The 21,989-nt window shown below is 38.2% G+C and overlaps 1 protein-coding gene across 1 annotated transcript in view; it reads right to left on the bottom strand.

The window, feature by feature from the left end:
• Window positions 1-21,989, bottom strand: part of LOC124709115 (cytochrome P450 4C1-like) — an 80,425-nt gene that overhangs the window by 27,862 nt on the left and 30,574 nt on the right. Inside the window, exons 3-6 of the mRNA XM_047240770.1 lie at window positions 17,089-17,179; window positions 14,625-14,810; window positions 4,303-4,372; window positions 3,714-3,840 (exon numbers count right to left, since the gene is read on the bottom strand). Of these exons, the coding sequence (XP_047096726.1) occupies window positions 3,714-3,840; window positions 4,303-4,372; window positions 14,625-14,810; window positions 17,089-17,179 (474 nt within the window). The remainder of the gene's footprint in view (window positions 1-3,713; window positions 3,841-4,302; window positions 4,373-14,624; window positions 14,811-17,088; window positions 17,180-21,989) is intronic.

The following is a 21,989-nucleotide window of genomic DNA, read 5'->3' as shown; positions in this document are numbered from 1 at the left end:
TTGTGCCACAAACTTCTCTTCTCCCCAATCCCATTCGATACTTCCTCATTAGTTATGTGATCTACCCATCTAATCTTCAGCAGTCTTCTGTAGCACCACATTTCGAAAGTCTATTCTCTTCTTGTCCAAACTATTTATCGTCCATGCTTCACTTCCATACATGGCTACACTCCATAGGAACACTTCCAGAAATGACTTCCTGACACTTAAATCTATACTCAATGTTAACAAGTTTCTCTTCTTCAGAAGCGCTTTCCTTGCCATTGCCAGTCTACATTTTATATCCTCTCTGCTTCGACCATCATCAGTTATTTCGCTCCCCAAATAGAACTCCTTTACTACTTTAAGCGTCTCATTTCCTAATCTAATTCCCTCAGCATCACCCGACATAATTCGACTACATTCCATTATCCTAGTTTTGCTTTTGTTGATGTTCATCTTATATCCCCCTTTCAAGACACTATCTATTCCGTTCAACTGCTCTTCCAAGTCCTTTGCTGTCTCTGACAGAATTACAATGTCATCGGCAAACCTCAAAGTTTTTATTTCTTCTCCATGGATTTTAATACCTACTCCGAATTTTCTTTTGTTTCCTTTACTGCTTGCTCAATATACAGATTGAATAACATCTGGGAGAGGCTACAACCCTGTCTCACTCCCTTCCCAACCGCTACTTCCCTTTCATGTCCCTCGACTCTTATAACTGCCATCTCGTTACTGTGCAAATTGTAAATAGCCTTTCACTCCCTGTATTTTACCCCTGCCACCTTTAGAATTTGAAAGAGAGTATTCCAGTCAACCTTGTCAAAAGCTTTCTCTAAGTCTACAAATGCTAGAAACGTAGGTTTGCCTTTCCTTAATCTAGCTTCTAAGATAAGTCGTAGGGTCAGTATTGCCTCACGTGTTCCAATATTTCTACGGAATCCAAACTGATCTTCCCCAAGGTCGGCTTCTACTAGATTTTCCACTCGTCTGTAAAGAATTCGCGTTAGTATTTTGCAGCTGTGGCTTATTAAATTGTTTGTTCGGTAATTTTCACATCTGTCAACACCTGCTTTCTTTGGGATTGGAATTGTGCATTGTCAAAACCTTATGGCACGGACTGTATCAGTTCAGCGGTTAACAATCAATGTTTCGCAATCGTCGCGGCGTCGCGGCGCCCAGTAAAATGTAGCGGAATGTTGACCTAATGAAATACAGTCACGTGCATCGCTGATAGACGTGATAAACACTGAACTGCTGTGCTGTCCGCATTATCAATTACAGTACTTCTGCCAGAATTAGGCTGCACTACGTAGTGATAACAGACACACAAACATTCAAAAATTACAAACTACGAGCGAGTGAAGTGTGTGAATCGGAGCAATTCCCTTCCTTGCAGGCTAGTAAGGTATTAGCTGTGTGAACTGATTGCCCTTGTTCGTCTTTTCATGCAGTTTGAAGGTACGAGCCCCAGAGGAAGCTGTAGCTTGACTCCACAGCACGGAGAGCGGTGCGTTGCGGATCGTCTTGCGGTGTGAGCTGTCTACCATCGACTACACGTAGTAATGTAAAGCAAGAATGAAGACTGTAAATTTGACGAAAGCATTACTGATTTGCTATACAAACATGAGACCTGCTTTCACTCAAACTTCGAGTTTATCCAGAACATTATAAACGAACTGATTTTCAACCACAAGTATACTATTTTTCAAATGTATGACAACTTTTACCCAAAATTGTGGACTGAACTGGTGATCTTCAACGAATATTGCAAACTTCATCACGAATTGATGTTTTTCAATTAAGTTTCGTAAATTACAAGCAATTCCCATATTTATACATACACATCCTATTAACGTTTGTGAAAGAATACAGCACATATCAGGTTAAGTAGTTTGCAGGCTCTTGGTGTGGTGTTAATCCCAGGTTTCCCACAGTCCTGTAACCCATATGGGGGAGCAAAGACGAGTATAGTCCCAGGAAGCCTACGAAGTATATTCTGGACTACGTCTGCCTTGACAACACATGATAATAAAATACACCACTACTAAACACAGCAATAATACAAATATTTTCTGTAATGACGAAAAGGCTATTTTACACTAAATGAAACACAAAATTTGTGTAACCTTGTAACCTCAAGTAATGCAATTACAATCCAATGTACTCATGTATGAAAACTGTTGCGACTGTATGTAATATACAAAATGAACTTCGCCAGTTCGACGTACATGGCCTGTTAAGCCATAACATTTCATGTAATTGTCTTAAACAGTCCATAGGGCTTTGTGCCGACTCCTTGCAAATTTTGTCTTGTGTATATACTTGAAAAATAAGGACTTAATATTATTCTGTAATATGTTTCGTGTGAAGTGCATGAAAAGGTCAAAGAGAATAAGCACGATTTATTATCCGTGCAGGCAATGAGTAAACAGGACAATATATATTCTGTAATTTTTCATTAGCCCAATAAAAGATAAGACATTGTAATTTTTTGAGTAGGTCTGCTGACCTAGCAAGACGCAGTCTTCATACATCCCATATTAAAAGGTCTGTAATAAGCGTAATAATAGCTGTTTTATCTAAATCGTTTTCAGAATACAAGATGTTATTTGTTGCTGTTGAAACCATTTTTTATTTATAGAAGAATTGCGTCCTTTCCTGCAGCTATTGAAGGTTGTATTAGTTGCGATCTTAACCTATTTTTGTCAGCCATTGCAGTCGGTATAACTGTTTTTAGTAATTTGGTTCTTCTAACACAGCTGTTAGTGAGGTAACTAATTTAGATTATACATTTACGAAAATATTAAAATGCCTGCGTCACTATCTTCATTTTCAATGTAAATTTTGCCATACTGGGCCACAAATATCGAATCACTTATTTATTACTTAGGCATCATTACAGAGTGCTATAACTAAATATGATTCCTGCAATTAAAATCAACAAATCAGTGCATTACTAATAAATATACATACAAACGAAACCTAAACTTTCAACCCCTGAGACCAAACAAGATCATGTTCCTATGTTGTTTTTGCTTTAGTATGCAGTAATTGCAATAATGTACCTGTACATTGTCGTAACTTCAATAATAGGAAATAATTATAATCAGTTATTTAGCATACCAAGGCGTTAAGTGTAATAAGTCTGTGTTAACATTTTTACTATTTAAAAGATTGTAAGAAGATCTATGATAAAATAATTAACCATTGTCTGTTTAAAACACAATTTCAAACAATACATTACGATTACACCACAGACTCTGTCTCTCTCTCTCTCTCTCTCTCTCTCTCTCTCTCTCTCTCTATTTACACTACTCCATCCATGTGACAGGCGCTAAAGCTGCCACTACTCATCCCACAATAGTTCCTTGAATAATCTATGCTCTACTGTATCGAGATATGTCGTTCTCTGAGACTGAATAATAAGAACTGCAATACCTCCACATTCGTGACGAGGTGGTTCTCACACTGGCAGAAGAAGGAGATTATAAGCTCACTTCTAGCACCTTAAGTGGGCTCATAAGCCGTTTTCAAGTAAAGCTTTAAGTATTGTTGGGGTATTATCCATGTTTTACGAGTTGTATGAATTCCAGATGGTACTTTTATTAATTCACTAATGGCACAAACTGTTCAATGTAACACTATTTTAAGAAGTAAAGATTGCCTAATAATACAGGAGAGAAGGAGAGAAAGCTAATTTAAACTTGGAAGGAACACAATTTCAGTACCTTCTTTGTAAAACCATGTAAGACATGCAGCTGGTTGTAGAACTCTTTTCCTGTTCGGCTCCTTTTAAAGATGAACTCAGGGTACAACCATGGATTAAGCATTCTTTCTATGGTTAGTGCGCTGATCCTGTAAAGAATAACATCTACCCAAAGTTAAAACTTTAGTCTCATTGTGAAGCATGAATGACTTATTTTGGGTAATTACTTTTTTAGGTCATCTGAAAACTCTTACTGGATTGATGTGATACAGGTCATCTTACAGACCATTTAACACTATTAATTTCTGTATTTATATAAGAGCTGCCTACTCACAAATGACGGTATAAAACTTCGGCTTAGTAACTAATATCTGATTCAATAATGCTATGTTTATATTAGTTACAGCATTAAAGCACTACCTTAGTAGCGAGGTACTTTAGATAACTAGCAGATGACTACTTTGATGCAGTACCATCATCCTCTTAAAAAAAAAACAATGTTCATCTTAAATAAGAATATTGAGACAATTGCAATCAACACTGGAAACAGTGGAAGGTACAGTAATGCAATGATACCTGTAATGTGATGGACTTAATTTTCAAACACATACCTGTAAATGGCGTTAACATAAGCTGATTGTGTCTCATGCTGAGCGTTGACTGATGTTCCCATTGCTGTTTCTGGTCACAATGACAAAGAAGTACAATATCAGCATTTCAAAACCTTTAAAAATGAAAACGCATGATGGTTCAGAATTACAACTCCTACATTCTTATAAACTATGAATGTTTCACATGATGAAGGAGTAGGTTTCATTGGTGCTGCACTGTTGTGTCAATGTCGTATTTTTGTGTTGAATTCACTTTATAGCTTAGGTCTACACAAAAGATAGCATCAATGCCCATTACACATACACAAAACTTATATATGAGACATAGAAATATTAAGAAATGTCACATATTGAGGTGATATGCATATAAATAAAATCCTGTTAACTATAAGAGATTTTATGGCCTACTTTGCAAAATTCTATTTTAGCTTGTAGCATTAACTGGTGAACCAAAGGGGCAAACTGTATAATGTCAACAGCCAACAGTTCAGTGATACATAAAAGTCCTCCAAGACTGTTTTGTGTTCTCAGTTCTTTAGTGTCAATTTTGGTGAAAATTTAGCAACCGCAAAAACCATATAGTAGACATTCTAAAACATTTAGGCTTGGCTGATTTTGCCATTAGAATAATTGCCAACTTTTGGAATACAGATCTCAGTAAGTTAACATATTTTGCTTACTTTCATTTGCTGATGTCTTATGGGATAAGGTTCAGAGGTAACCACCCATTTGGTCAACAAGTACTCATTGAACAAAAGAAATCAATTGGAACTGCAGGTAGGTTTCAACTAACTTGTAGGCAACCTTGTAAGCAGCTGGGAATATTAAGCAGAGCCTCACAATACAATTGTTCATTTGTGAAGTTTGTTATCAACATTCCATCTCAGTTTGAGAGAAACAGAAATATTCACAAGTGCAACATTACAAAAAAGAATCTGCACTGCTATTCAGTGAATCTAACTTTGGCACACCGTTATAAGACCTTTGGACAGTCTACCTGTGGAAGTAAAATGTCTGACACATAGTTTACGCAGTTTGAAATGTAGATTAAATACTATGTATTTGCTTACAAAATAACATTTTCTGCTATGAGTCACGATTTTCTTTATATTTACTTTTTGCAAATGAGTTTCTAAAACGAAGTACATTTTTCATGCATTATGTCATTTATTTATGATGTTTCCAACGTATTTGATGCTATAGTGCCCTGAAGATTTTACTGTAATATATCATCACCCTCAATTTTATAATTAATGGTCGACCTCAATAAAGCCCCTTAGTGACGAATTTGAAAGAATTTGGGAAAAGACATCTGCTTACACTTTTCTTCTGGACCACATTTATTAAACACCGCACACAATTTATTGTGCACAGTACGTATGGAAAACAGTAAAGGAACAAAAACCAAACAGCCTGAGAGATATTTTTACACATACTGTGACTTTACTGCGCTCCATACATCTGGTGTGGAAATCTCTGATATTTCTCCTAGGTAGAACATGGAACATTCCCGGCACGTTATTTGATATATTCCAGAATCTGAACATAGGTCTTGATTACTGTTTACGTTACGTTTGAGTTTCTGTTGTAGTTTATTACATTTGTACCTCTTGATATTTGAAGATATTTGCAATCTTGTGAGATACATTGCGAAAGCATAGGAATGTGAGATATACATTTGTTATTCACATAGCGAAACAGATCGCAATTCCGAATTCTTACACAGCTTCCATGGTTGAATCAGTCCTATGCAACATAAAGAGAGACAAATATAAACAGCACAGAAGAAAAAGAGGAAAAAAAAACATGTGGATATCTGCCATTCCATACATAGGCAATATCTCACAATACTTTAGAAAATATTCGAAAACAACAAACCAAAAACTGGATTCCCTTCATCTAATAAACTGCAATAGAAACTAATAATAATGAAAAGCATTACCATAACCAATATTCAGATTCTAAATCTGAATATAAAAAATAACATGCCAAGAATACCCCATGTTCTACCTATGGCAAAAGCATCCGAGATTTCCACTTTAAAGCCAACACACAGACACAGCATCAGCAATAGTCACACAATACAGGATCCCATTTGGAAATGTACAGCAAAATGTCAAAGTACTTCACAAACTAAACATAGGTCATAAAACAGATATACTGAGAAAAACAGGAGATATATTCAAGTAAAAAAGCTATGAAGACAAAATATTAAACGAAAAACTGGGAAGTAATGAAGGAATTACTTCAGAGTTAATATCTTTAAATAAGGAAGGAAAGCAATACCTATAACTAAGAGCCTATTTAAATACATAATTGGAACATATAAACAAATAATGATCCTGATTATTAAGAATAATACCCTCTGTACGAAAGACTAATGTAGCAACTCGTGTGGACGATCCATAGCGTTTCATCTGTTGGGTATGTGTAAGAATATCTTTGTGACTGCTTTATTTTTCTATGTTTGCTGTCTTCAATGTGTGCTGTGCACCACGTGTAATGTTTAATATGTGTGAGCTTCTGCTTCAGTGAACTACAAGAAAACCTTAAGCTGAAGGTTTTTCCAAATTCGCTGTTAACTCTATACAGAGATCGCAAATAACTACAAAATTGCTCTTCTTTATGTGTAACAGTAGAGTCAACAAAGAATGCAGCACCTCACATGTCGAATACATCATGAATAAGTAGCGTAACAAACAAAAAAATTTGAAAGTATGGATCCTCTTGCAAAACGTGTCCCGCAAACACTACAGTACAAAAATTGTGACTAGAATATATACGACATGCGTTCTATATTTATTCTGTTTATACGCTCCACATACCTGTCATCTATGTGTAAAGTTATGAGAGGTTGATTTGCGAGGCAAGACACAGTAACATAATTATTATATGATCCCACGACCGGTTTGCCAACAGGTCACCAGGGAGTGGGGCTGTATAGTAGTTTAGCAGGGAAAATCCCATACAGGGAGTGATAACACTCTCATGCCAGGCAGAATGGATACTGGCGTCCACAGATGGTTGAAAAGAGAATGAATGGTACATTTTTGGTGAAAAATTAGTACCATACCTTACATACATACTATGAGAGCAAAGAGTACAACAGAGAAACCGTACCAATGAGATAGTCTGATTACAATATTAAGTTTAAATGCATATGAAATACTTCGAGAGATATATATGGTTTTAATTGCTACAATTTATAAAATTAATAATGAGTCAGTGAAACAACTAGTAGAGTTTAAATATGATGTGACGTCAGTAATAAACAGGAAGTACAACTTCTACAAGCAGGCACATCTATGAAACTTCCTGGCAGATTAAAACTGTGTGCCAGACCGAGAGTCGAATTCAGGATCTTTGTCTTTTGCGGGCATGTGCTCTACCGACTAAGCTACCCAAGCACGACTCACGCCCCATCCTCACAGCTTGAATTCCGCCAGTACCTCGTCTCCTACCTTCCAAACTTCACAGAAGCTCTCCTGCGAACCCTGCAGAACTAGCACTCCTGGAAGAAAGGATATTGCAGAGACATGGCTTAGCATTTACCCGCGAAAGGTAAAGTTCCCGAGTTCGAGTCTCGGTCCGGCACACAATTTTCATCTGCCAGGAAGTTTCATACCAGCGCACACTCCGCTGTAGAGTGAAAATTTCGTTCTAGAAACATCCCCCAGGCTGTGGCTAAACCATGTCTCCGCGATATCCTTTCTTCCAGGAGTGCTAGTTCTGCAGGGTTCGCAGGAGAGTTTCTGTGAGGTTTGGAAGGTAGGAGACGAGGTACTGGTGGAATTAAAGCTGTGAGCACGGGGCGTGAGTCGTGCTTGGGTAGCTCAGTCGGTGGAGCGCTTGCCAGTGAAAGGGAAAGTTCCCGAGTTCGAGTCTCGATCCGGCACACAGTTTTTATCTTCCAGCAGGTTTTATATCAGCGCAAAACTCCGCTGTAGAGTGAAAATTTCATTCTAGAAACACCCCCCAGGCTGTGGCTAAGCCATGTCTCCGCAATATCCTTTCTTCCAGGAGTGCTAGTTCTGCAGGGTTCGCAGGAGAGCTTCTGTGAAGTTTGGAAGGTAGGAGACGAGGTACTGGTAGAATTAAAGCTGTGAGGATGGGGCATGAGTTGTGCTTGGGTAGCTCAGTCGGTAGAACATTCTTGATTGAGTCGCTTAAAATGAGTTGATAAATCAGTCTGCAGGGTAGAGAGACACCTTCCTGGCTAATGGATCTGTGATGATAACAGTTTCAAGGAAAGTATTTCACATAGTTACAATTTTTGAATGAAAAGGATTATCAACTTTTTGGATGATTCAATCCTATGGTACTATTCTCATCACAAGCTGATAAGCCATAAATACAACGTCCCTGTTTTCTGTTTGGGGGAGACTATATGTTCTGTGCTCCCAATGCTAAATTATCAATCTCAGTGATCCATTACTAACTTCCAATTTTCGAATGTTGTTATGTACATATAGTGAACTAGAATTATTGCAACAAGCTATGCTATAATAATTTTTTTCAGACTCGAAATTTTTCTAGCAGAAATTTGTAAATAAATGGATATAAAAACTAAATGACTGAATATTTTTATTACTTTAGTTCCGTATGTGTTGAATCATATTCTTAGCATTCTGTGAAAATTTCATGATTTCTACCTTCAACACCTTTTGGGACAGCTAGTCATTTACAGGGAAAGATGTCATTCCGGGATACTGAGGTTCAAACCTTTTTATAATGACAGATATATATAAGGACTTACAGTTCTGACTCTTTCAAGCATTGGTGCTGGTCCATTATCTATGTTCTCTTTAGTGCCACAATCTCCAAATGCATGCCTTCTACTTTTCCTTCTTGTTTCTTTTGTCATGTGCCGAGCAGCAAAATCTGCTTCACCTATATGACACACATCTATTCTCACAGACCACCAACTGTGTTCTGCGCCAATCCCACCTCTAACTTCTCCATAACCTTCAGTGCTTCATAGTTCCCATCTTTAAAAATTTTTATAGCAACAGACACTGCTAACTTTGGGGTCATGAGACCAACCAAAACAATGTTAAAGGAGTCATTCACATCCTGCGTTACATCATCACTAAAAAGCGTGGTAACTTTAGATAGGCTGTTCTGGTTGTTTAGACCCCTTTCACTGTTTGCATAATAGTTTACTATAGGTTCAGACGAAAATTCGGATCTTTCAGATTTGCTACCTGCAAATGTGAGTTCCTTAAACATACTTTTACACTTATTTCTTTTATATACATATAGAAGAACAATAAATACAAATACAGTAAAGAAATCACTAACTAGTGCACTATTTTTGTACAAACTAGTGCTAGAAACAAAGGACTGATTTGTTAGTTGCAATGCTAACTTTTAGATGTAACAGTGATAAGGCAGTTCACGGCCTTCTAGATAGCATGGTTTCCAAAGTATGGGTATTGACCTCAGGAAGTATATACAGGGTGCCAAAACTTGCTGTTGCATGTTTGTCTGATAGCTTAAATGCCTGGCAGTCCTAGTTAAAATTGATTCTGAGAAAGAAAACTAAATCACAAGTTTCACAGCACAGCATTTTCTCTCTCACAGTCAGTTGCAATTAAAAACCTGTACATTGTAGTTTAGTATATGTATACTATGACCATCTGAATGTTTATAAGAGTATGCTATGTATAAATGACATACAAATATTCATATTACATATAAAGGAGATCCATAGCTACCAAAACTTTCTTAAACTTCTTGTCCAGTTTACTTCAGATTTTTACACAATATCTAATACGTATTTGGATGGGTCTAGAATGTATATTTTAGAAGTATATAATTTGTAAATATATATAACATATAATAGGGAAATGTTGGTAGCAAATATCTCGAAAATTGAGAGGGGGAAACTTTATTAGCAAAAACCTCATAAACTTCCTGAGTAACTAACTTCAGGTCATATGTATATCCTCTCAATGTTGATTGGAGTATCATATAAACTTTTGAAATAAATCAATCAAGAACTTCTCGAGATTTTTGCTAAAATTTTCCCTACATACATTATATTTATTTATACTAAAAGTATATAACCCAATTCTGTCTGAATGTGTATTTGAGCATCATATAAAATTTGAAGTAAATACATCAATAAATTTTCGAGATATTTGCTACCAACATTTCCCTATTATATGTTATATATATTTATATATCATATACATCTAAAATATACATCGTAGACCCATCCAAATGCGTATTAGAGTATTGTGTAAAAATCTGAAGTAAACTGGACAAGAAGTTTAAGAAATGTTTGGTAGCTATGGATCTCCTATATATGTAATATGAATATTTGTATGTCACATATATTAAAACACATATAGCCTATAGCTATCTGAATATTGGTTAGAGAATCATGTAAGTAACTGTAATACATAAATTAAGAACTTTTTGAGAGTTATAGCAACAATATTTAACCATCTGTTGTCTTTATACAGTAGTATAGATAAGAGTGTAACGAACTTATTAGCTGTTTTGTCATGATAGTTACTGAGTAGCTATAACAAACATCAAATTTATATGATATTGTAGTGCCTGTGTTTGACAAAGTTTGGGTCTGGAGATGAGTCATACCCAGGTAGCCAAACAGTAAGGCGACAACTTGCAACAAATGGGAAATCCTGGTTCAAGTCTCAGTCCAGCACAAGTTTTCGTTGTCATCATTCTATTCTACAACTGATGGTTGTCCATATTTGCAGCTGTGAATATATTTAATAAACTACAGATTTTGTAGCGACTATGAGTGAGAATTGCAGTTTGAAACTTGAAGCACTTGCTGTTAATTTAAAGACTAACTATGTTTTTATATGATTTTGTGATTTAGTGCGGTGCTCACTTTAGACTTTTGCACTATACATTTTACAATACATAATTAATTATTACTTAAGTGTTTCATTGTCTTTCAGTTGATAAATCTATGTGACGCCATAATTCTCATAAATGTGCATATTTATTTAATAAGCATTCTTTGAACTGGACTTTAAAATATGTAGTTTAGCACACATTATTAGCCTGTGGGTTTTGTACCCATTGATTTTACATATTTCAAATGTTTAATTTCACACACACACACACACACACACACACACACACACACACACACACACATATATATATATATATATATATATATATATATATATATATATATATATTCATTGTAATTGCTAACTTGTTCTATGTACAATCAAAGGTTTGATGAGACTTCCCTATAAAATAGTTGGCCATAAAACACCTTCTGACTTATTGTGCACAAAGCTAACAAAGTTTGTTGCCCATTCATTGTTCACATCAATATCAGTTATTTTTAAACTGTGGTACACTCGTATATGGAATAAGTAGCTAATTATGTAGGTGAAAATAATTTTGGTAGTTCAGAATCTCTCTACCTGTTTTGTTTCAGTTACAAATTTCTCACCATCTAAATCAATTATAATGTCCACTGCACTACATGAGGCTGAGGTGGAGCCCTAGTTCATTATTAAAAGCATTTTATTTTTTTGACAGATTAAAATCTAAAATTTTTTCTAATCGATGGGGATAACTGTATTTAATAGCAAGGATAGGAGACTGCCAAGTATACAGTTGATGATGTCTTATCTGTGTAGCTTCTTCTTACCCGATCTATATGTTGAAACTGGAAAAAAAAACAATTGTTGTGAAAGAACGCTAGATAATCAAATAAGTGACTGTTTTTAAAAAGAAGAGACTAGGGTTCACTTGTCATCAACTGATAGTGTTTCTGCACTAACCCACATAGAGGAGGATAGAATACAGAGTTACATAGGACATTTTACTCGTATGTAAACAATCTAGTATTCAATCGAAATCATTTAAGTAAGGCACTGAAAATCGAAATGATGGTTATCATGCAGAGTTAAGACCCCACTGCCTCCCAAGTATAGTTCAAGGTTCAAGCAATATTTATGGTAACATATCACTGCTACTACTTAATTCTTTAGAGACTTCATAACTGACAGAACTTTCACTCAATCTGTTTTCCAGGATGAGTTGATGAGCATTAGACAATATAGTAAGACGGTATGAACCTAGGAAATATGAAGTATCTTCTGTTTGAGAGAAATTTTGAGAACTTCGAGTGCCAGTTAATACTGCACTGGAGACATCATCACCGTCCTTGGGTATGACACTGATACATCATGGCCATATTATAATGACACGCGATGACTGTCTGGTAATGTTCCTGATGCTGCTCACATTAATGTCACATGAAAGAGCGCAGTCATTCCCGGCTAGCCACATGTTAGCCTTGAGTAGAGATATCTGACGAAGACATAATGACAGACAGTATTAGTAGTTGCATTTAGAATCATAAGATCAGTTGTGGCAGATATTTCAGAGGTAGTATTAACTATCTACGCTTGTTCCTTCTTTATTGGGATTCTATAACAGGTGGTGTAAAAGGGGATTCTGGGCCGTTCGGAGGTCGCTCCCTTAGGACACACGTAAGGGTGTCTTTCCAGAGATGGGTCGTGGACTCACAGGAGGAACAAAGTAGCAGGACGAGCCTTTGTGTCGGTGGGTAGTCAGGCACTGGACCCTGGCCTCTCCTGGCATAGGAAAATGTGGTCGGACTGAGCTATGGCGGTGAGCATGCGAACCTCTAGTATTTCCACCAACCCAGCCTGTGGGCAGCATAGAGCAAGCCAGGTGAGCGAGAAAAACTAACTGGCACCGTGAGGAAATTGGGAAAACCAACCAAAAAAGCACCACAATCCAAAAGAAAACACAATTATAGCGGTATGAGTAACTATTTCAAACAATGCTAAAGGAGCAGAACCTATTTTTAACCTTTTTTCCTATGGCGGTGAGGACGCGCTGGTGAGAAGAAAGTGACCTATCATTGGCAGACACGTTGTGATATCCGGCCCATATTCCACCTTTAGAATAGAGATGGGAAGTAAAGAAATGATTTTGGAGAAATGCTTTCAAGGAGCTAATGGATGGAATGAGAGAGACTTTATGAGTTTATATGACTGGCCATCGTTGGTGGCAAAGCGTGACATTGGATAGCAAATTTTAGAATATGCGAAAAGCTGTAGGCTGGGGAAGATAATTCCGCTTTTTAGAGGTTATTGACAGAGTAGAAAGAGAGAACAGTAACATTCGGAGAAGGGCTGACTATTAAGATTCGGAGCAGGTGGGGGGGGGGGGGGGGCGAAGAGCTTACTTTTAACATTCGGACGAGGTACACGGAAGAGAGCAACTGCGCAACATCCCAACGGTATCAGAGGATGCCAGCTGGGGCACACCCTACCAGTAATGATGCAGGGTCATCTAAGTACTATGGTTCGGCAGCAGATGCTGCAGCTCACGGTGAGAATACATTGGTGCAACAGCATGCTAGTACAGATAAGCACAACGATTCGCTCGATCGAATGGAAGCGGGGCCTTGAGAATGGTTGATACGCCTCAGTAGACGAGTTATCTTCATTGTCTGTTAGTTCCTCTCTGTGCAGTCAGTGCTTTCCTACCATACGACTTCATATGTCTGTAAGTATGATAGGATAAGTTTGATAGGATCGCGTCATACCCTGACTGATATCTTTCCTCGTTCCTGAACCTTGGCATCCAATAATGACGATTGTCAACGTGAACAGTAATCCATGAACTGAGCTGAGACTGTGCATTATAAATGTTCAATCCTTGCAGACTCCATTGTTGTTTAAGAAATAAAGTATGGATATTATAACTTTCATAGCTAGTAAATCCCATATCATAGTAAAGAATTAGAGAGGTTCCAAAGAGGCCACACTCTGAATAGAGTGCTTAGGGTCCCTTACAGTAGACTGCATTATCCAAAATCCAATGCATAACTTAATGCATAACTTAATTAGCACTACATTCTAGGGAGAGATCTGCTATTGGAATCAGATCGGTGAGATGAGACAGTAGATGCATTACTACGATAGTGCAGTGGCTGGCTGTGTTGTTAAAAAGATCATGGAATGTTCCTTCGGACACGCATAGATGTTTGGCCGTGACTCATGTACATCTAGCCAAAGCGATTAAGGCCATCGCTCATGTAAAGCGGGAAATCCGTGTTCCATTCCTGGTCCGGCAAAAACTTTCATTGTAATTTTTCCCTTATACAGCTAATGAATTTTTCTATTTTAGGAATAAGGGATAATTTGGTCTCAGTGTAGGTTTTTCGGCAGTGATCGTATTTGACAAGCGTCGGAGAATTGGAATAAAACTTAAATTCTACTCTCTTTTCTCTTTTACGCATAGTTTGTTTCAGTTACCTTACTGATATTATGCTGGCTTACCACATATGATGTCCAGCGCACAGCTTGTAATAAATGGGTATATGTCAAACGTTTTCCCATCAGCTTTAGGTTTAAGTTTCTCTACTAGAACCTTCCCATTTTCTGCAAATATATCGACGAAGTTGTCTAAAATGCGGAAGTGGAAAGCAGGTGTAATCATTTTCCGATGCATATGCCATTTGGAACCTGTAAATATAAAAGTTGATATTAGCAACGGTCGACAGCGACTGATATTCGGGATACAGAAACTGAAAAATACATTCACGTGTTTGCTATCGACGGATAACATTCTGCAAGCTTTCTGATATTTCAAGGAGACAAAAACTCTACCTTCATGTAAGATGGCCTGCCTTCCAGCAGCAGCCAGATTAAGATACTAAGCAGAATCTTCGATGAAACATTCGAGAAGATAAGGACTGTAATCTGGTCGCGAAGGTTACCAGAAATGCACAATTCTTTCCCCGAGTGACAGAGAAATAATAGAAATATTAACAATTTTCAGTATTTCTTTTTAATATTTCATCCAACTAATTTTTCAAAACAGTGGTAACAATCATTAGCTACAGGTGTGAGATTATTTCTAATCTATAATCAACTCACAGGATCCTTGGAACGATTGTGCCAAAACAGAATGAACCTATTAGAGCTTTTAACTATTGTTCGCTGTTTCACCACAGCCATACTGAAAATTATAACCTCTCTCAATTAAAAAAAAAAAATATTATCTAGAACCATGTCCAAGAAAGTGGAAGCTCAATAACTAACTAATCCCACCTTGCCACTTACAAGATTTTAAAGTTAGGCGATACGCAGAAGTGCAACAGTCCATGCTACAGAAATTATAATGAAATTACACATTCATAGTGCTTGTATTCTCATTTCTAGCGAATTCCGCAGTTAAATAACATTAGATGTTTGCTACTGTGTGATAACAAACTATCTCCGATAAAAAGCATCACAAGAAGCAGAGTACTGAATGAGATTTCGCACAGTTAGAAATTGATTCTATTTATATTGGTCGTTTGCATAATTAAATCAGTTTTTCAGCCTGGTTTTAACAGGGCAAAACAAGTAAAGCCAAATTCAGTGAAATATGAATGCCACATTCAAACAAGTGGCAATTTTTTATTATTTTGTTAATAAGTAAACATAAATATGGAAATTCATTTTAATATGACTTTATCTTGTCTATGCTGACATTAATTGCACAGGAGACATCACACTAAAGATTTTTTTTAAATTGGAGTGTATTATGTCATACGTTAAATTTGAATTTCATAAAGGTCCCTGTGCTATATTTAGTGACTGCTTTTTGCAGATATGTAAACTGCATGCGACAGTTTCATATGCTGCAACACGCTCTTTGTTGATGGGCAGCATCATTTATAACCAGCGGATACATCATTGTCAGCTAATTTGAAAACATTTAACTACAGATGTCTGTCCTGGATAAGGACCCAAATCTATCAGCCTAGATTTCAGCCTTCTCGAAGTTTCCTACTGTACGATTTAACCTCAAATTTAACAATTTTTGTTCATAATTCGTGATAATAAGTGATTAAAATTTAAAAAAATGCTAAGTGGTAAGATACATCCAACCGTGTTATTTCTCTGTATGCTACACTTGAAAAATTATTAGTTACTATCTATACGCCGGTGCTTCACAATGGAAGTTAAAGAAGGGCCTTTGCATACAGTCGCTTTTTAGAGTTCCGTACCTCGATCAGTAAATGCGGAACCCTATACGATCACTTTGTGAATGAATTCGTTTTTCCCTAGCCAACGATTGAAACATATATTAAAAAAATCTTAACGAAAGAAGTAAAGCAATTTCTTTAAGCTTTTAATACACAAAGCCAAACCAGTAACTCATTATAGTCAGTTTGTAGAGATGAGATTGCGTCGTTTAAGTTTGTCAGTGACTTTAAAATTCCTAAAATACTTCTGCCTCTGAGGTAAAAACCCTAAGAGCACCATATACTGCATCTATGGTATACTATGATCCTGATAGCGCCATCCATTGGTCCTTCGGTGTATTAAGTCGTGAGGATGCTGTCGCTAAGGTAAACAGTCAAACTACTAAGCTGAGCAGAGTCGTCAAATTTTAAATTGTGACTTCTTTTTTGTGGTGCGATCTCGATGAAATGAAGCCTATATGTTGCGCCAAGCTATGATAAAGTTATCTGTGCAAACCCCTGGAAGACTGGTTTAGTAGTTTTGTAGATTAACGCGTTCAAACAAAAATACGTGGCAGTTTTTCAGTTTTATTATTAGTACAGATGCAGTCACACTCCGAGAAACCATGCCGACTGTAGCATGTGGAACAGTACTTGATTAAAATATCACTGAATACCTTTCGTTGCCAAATTTTTTATTCTGTAGCTTGTAAATGTGATAGCTCCTGTTTATATGACTTTTTGTCTTATCTTTAGTGAGTAATACCTGGAATACAAGAGGTACCCACCTGAGCTGGTGAGGAGACCTTCCCCCAGCCAAGGGTACAGGAAGGAGTAGACTGCGGCCTTGTCTATTAATTCGCTGCTGGACAATACTTTCTGAAAAACGCCAAAGATTCATTAGAAAAAATGGTTCAAATGGCTCTAAGAACTATGGGACTTAACATCTGAGGTCATCAGTCCCCTACACTTAGAACTACTTAAACCTAACTAACCTAAGGACATCACACACATTCATGCCCGAAGCAGGATTCAAACCTGCAACCGTAGCAGCAGCGCGGTTCCGGATTGAAGCGCCTAGAATCGCTCGGCCACAGCGACCGGCGATTCATTAGAGATCTTTTTCATTTAGTTATACAAATTGTATATGCTGCTCAGAGGGAAAGGTCATATAAGGTGTAAAATAATGTTGTATGCAGGCTCAATCACAGGTCACGTTTCCTAGTTTTCGCTATGAAGGACAACCAACAGGAGTCAAGACAAACACTGTTACTGACTGGTACATCATATACTAACTAGCTACAACAATAGTCGCTTTAAAGGCGAAGATATCTTCATCACACAGACAGATTACCGCGTTATTAATTTCGATTCAAATAACAAAGCGATCGTCACCTAGTTGATTGCACGACAGCTATCATAGCAAAAGCCAGTCCGAAAATGTGCCTGTTATCACATTGTTGTCTATTAAAAGTGCGACACTAGGAAGTATATCAAACAAAGAAATTTTAATTAATGTGTGTGCACGTGATAGTAGAAAGAGTACACGATTAAAATATATTTTGATGTAGCAAGCCACAGAATCTGACAACAATTTTTGTTGTAATTGTGTTTCAGCCAGTTCTATGATCTGGCTAAACTTGTAAAATATTTCAAAGGGAACACTGCATGTCTACAATTTTAAAACATAATCCATATTTGTCACTATCGATTACATTTTAAAATTGTAGACATGCAGTGTTAACCACTAAGTATTATGAAAGTTCAGCTAGATCATCACCTACCTGGTTGAAAGAAAAACAAAAATTGTTTGCAGCTTGTGTAGTTTGTACAAAAACATGTTTTTTGTGGAAGCTGTGAAGCACGACTTCAGGGATAGCTTATAACAGGGGTGTCCAAGAATTTTACTCTCGAGCTGCGCCCTTGCATGAATAATATAGTACTCAGCGCGGCTGGCACACATCCCCCATCACCATGGCATGCAGTCTGAGAGCGAGGAGGTGGAATAGGGCGAAACTGCGAATGTGCCGCATTTAAATGGCAATGCAGTCATATTGCATACGACTTGGTTTTGTATTTCACACCTCCCAACAACATAGACCACAAACGAAACAAATTTTCAGCGTTATTTCATTACCGGGTGATCAAAAAGTCAGTATAAATTTGAAAACTTAGTAAACCACGGAATAATGTAGATAGAGAGGTACAAATTGACACACATGCTTGGAATGACATGAGGTATTATTAGAAAAAAAAACATAGTTCAGAAAATGTCCGTCAGATGGCGCTGGACAGCAAAACGTCAGTGACTGTGCATGACGATCGTGTACAAAAGGAGCTGTAATGAGAGAGAGAATCAGATGCGCCAGCAGTCGCAGCATGTTGACGCTACCTGAAAAGGCTCTTTTAGTGAATCTGTACCATCAGAATGGGGAATGTGCTAGTTCAGCGTTACGATCCTATCGCCATAGGAAGGGGATTCGAACGCGTAAAGGTCTGTTGACAAATGCAGCTGTGGCGAGAATGATTTCGAAGTTCGAAGCCACGGGTTATTTAGACGATAGACCTCGTAGTGGCCGACCAAGCACAAGGCGTAATGCTGCTGAGACAGTTCAGGAAGTAATTGAGACTGTAGCGGGTTCGTCTATGCACGGGGAAGTCAGCGCTCGTGCAATCGCGCGTCGCACCGGCATTCCATATACTACTGTTTGGTTGGCACTTATGCGTACTCTCCGATGCTATCCGTACAAAATCCATCGGAATCAAGAACTGTTACCTGGCGATTTAGTGAAGCGGAGGGCACTTGCGGTGTGGGCGTTTCAAAAGATGGTGGAAGATGACGATTGGTTGAGTAACGAGTTGTGGACCAACGAAGCTCATTTCACGCCCCCAGGGTCCGTCAACGCCCACAACTGCGGAATTTGGGCTACCGAAAATCCTAGAACTGTCGTGGAAACTCCATTGCACGACGAGAAAGTCGCGGCATGGGTTGGATTTCCCACATCTACCGTTATCGGGCCTTTTTTCTTCCAGGAAATGCGTGACTCTGGTTTTGTAACTGCTACCGTGACGAGTGAGAGGTACGCCGATATGTTACAGATTCGCATCATCCCCAGCCTGGCTGATAAACATCTGCTGGAACGTACGATGTTTATGCAGGATGGCCCTCCACCCCGTATTGCTAGAAGCGTGAAAGGTATCTTGCGCGCGTCGTTTGGTGATGATTGTGTACTCAGCCGCCACTTTCGTCATGCTTGGCCTCCCAGGTCCCCAAACCTCAGTCCGTGCGATTATTGGCTTTGGGGTTACCTGAAGTCGCAAGTGTATCGTGATCGACCGACATCTCTAGGGATGCTGAAAGACAACATCCGACGCCAATGCCTCACCATAACTCCGGACATGCTTTACAGTGCTGTTCACAACATTATTCCTCGACTACAGCTATTGTTGAGGAATGATGGTGGACATATTGAGCATTTCCTGTAAAGAACATCATCTTTGCTTTGTCTTACTTTGTTATGCTAACTATTGCTATTCTGATCAGACGAAGCGCCATTTGTCGGACATTTTTTGAACTTTTGTATTTTTTCGGTTGTAATAAAACCCCATGTCATTCCAAGCATGTGTGTCAATTTGTACCTCTATATCTACATTATTCCGTAGTTTATTACGTTTTCAAATTTATACTGACTTTTTGATCATCCGGTACTTTTGGCGTGCTGAAGACACAATATAACTTTTATTTGACCAAGCTGCCTGCATACGGACAGAAGATTACGATGTCACGGATTTTCGCACTCAGGTTGCCACGTGATCGGGACTTATTTAGTTTCATAATCACAAAAACCGTCTTTACACACATAACGTTGATCGAAATATTGTAGCACTTTTGCAACCCTATTATGGAGACGCGGTGACTCTGACTGTGGAAAGCTATGTAGACGTCCTGGACAGTTTTAACTTTAGAGAGATTTGTCTTTAAAACAGGAATTAGCTTGCAGATCCATCAGTTACATCTGCATATGTACAGATGCGCTTTCAACTGAAACTGCAAACGGTTTCGAAAACAGCCCGAAAACAAATTTAAGACTGGGAGTGTCCTCAAAACGTTTAGGAAACTATCCTTGTTATTTTTCAAGGCCACAATGAATTTCTCAAATCTCACGTTTTCTTAAATGCCGGTGAGCTTAGAGAACTGGACTGTGTTTGTCAGAATGTATCCTTCCACAAAAGATTTTCATTCTAAATGTGTCCCCATCAAATCAGAAAGAAATTCTTTCTCACCTCACAGTGTCTTACTGTGGACTTCGTGCAGTCAAATCAACTTATAATGCGAGGTGAGCAATGCATTCCGGATGTTTTCATTTACTTTCCTGCACTCCTTTTTCCATCGTAAATTCAACAGAAGCGATTTTTAAATCGAAATTCGTTCCTGGCAGGCCTTCTGACTTAACAACATACTTTTCAGTATACAAACTCTCAGCACTCTTCTTTTGCAAGTGCTCTACGCCTGCAAATTTAACGCAAAGTGCTTCTTTGCGTACATAACAATGAATCCCATCTTTCGATAGTTGTAATTTCTTGCTCTTTCATTCTCAACTAAACCTTGGCTTGTGACGATAGATTGTTAGGTGCCTCTTTTTGTGCAGAAAGCCATTGGTCCTGTGAACGACCTTCATACAGGATGACAATTATTGAACTATACGAAAGAAAACGAAAATTAGTTACAAACTACGGCGTTCACACACTTTATTCAACATGGAAATGTCACTACAGATATTCGGATTTAGGTTATGACATGTTCGATATGCCTGCCATCGTTGGCGATGATGTGGCGCAGACGAATAGCGAAATTCTGCATGATCACTGAAGTGTCGGAACATCGATGCTGTCGACGACCTCCTGAATGGCAGTTTTCAGATCAGCAATGGTTTTGTGGCACACCTTGTCTTTAATATAGCCCCACAAAAGTGAGTCGCAATTTTTCAGATCCGGAGAATTTGGCGGCCAATCGAGTCCCATGCCAGTGGCCTCTGGGTACCCAGGAGCCAGAATACGGTCGCCAAAGTGTTCCTGCAGCAATTCACTCTCCTGTCGAAGCCAGGGTCACTTTGGATAATGGCGACGAAATCATCTTCCAAAACCTTCACACACCGTTCGGTAGTCCCTGTGGCACCAAGGAATAACGCACTGGACATTGCACACCACACAGTCAATTGCTGAGGGCGAAGAGACTTCTCGACCGCGACATGAGGATTATGAGCCCCCCAGATGCGCCAGTTTTCCTTATTGACGAAGGCATCCAGGTGAAAGTGGGCTTCGTCACTAAACTAAACAATATTCACATCATACTAATTCCCATCATGCCCTCCGGCCAGTTGTGCAATTTGAACGTCGTAACGCCTGAAGTTACGACAATTTTATTTCATATGCACTACTGGCCATTAAAATTGCTACACCAAGAAGAAATGCAGATGATAAACGGGTATTCATTGGACAGATATATTATACTAGAACTGACTTATGATTACATTTTCACGCAATTTTGGTGTATAGATCATGAGAAACCAGTACCCAGAGCAACCACCTCTGGCCGTAATAACGGCCTTGATACGCCTGGGCATTGAGTCCAACAGAGCTTGGATGGCGTGTACAAGTACAGCTGCCCATGCAGCGTCAATACGATACC

This window comes from Schistocerca piceifrons, chromosome 7 (assembly GCF_021461385.2).
Source record: "Schistocerca piceifrons isolate TAMUIC-IGC-003096 chromosome 7, iqSchPice1.1, whole genome shotgun sequence".
In the NCBI taxonomy this organism is placed as follows: Eukaryota; Metazoa; Arthropoda; class Insecta; order Orthoptera; family Acrididae; genus Schistocerca; species Schistocerca piceifrons.
This window is presented reverse-complemented; position numbering and strand designations above follow the sequence as displayed.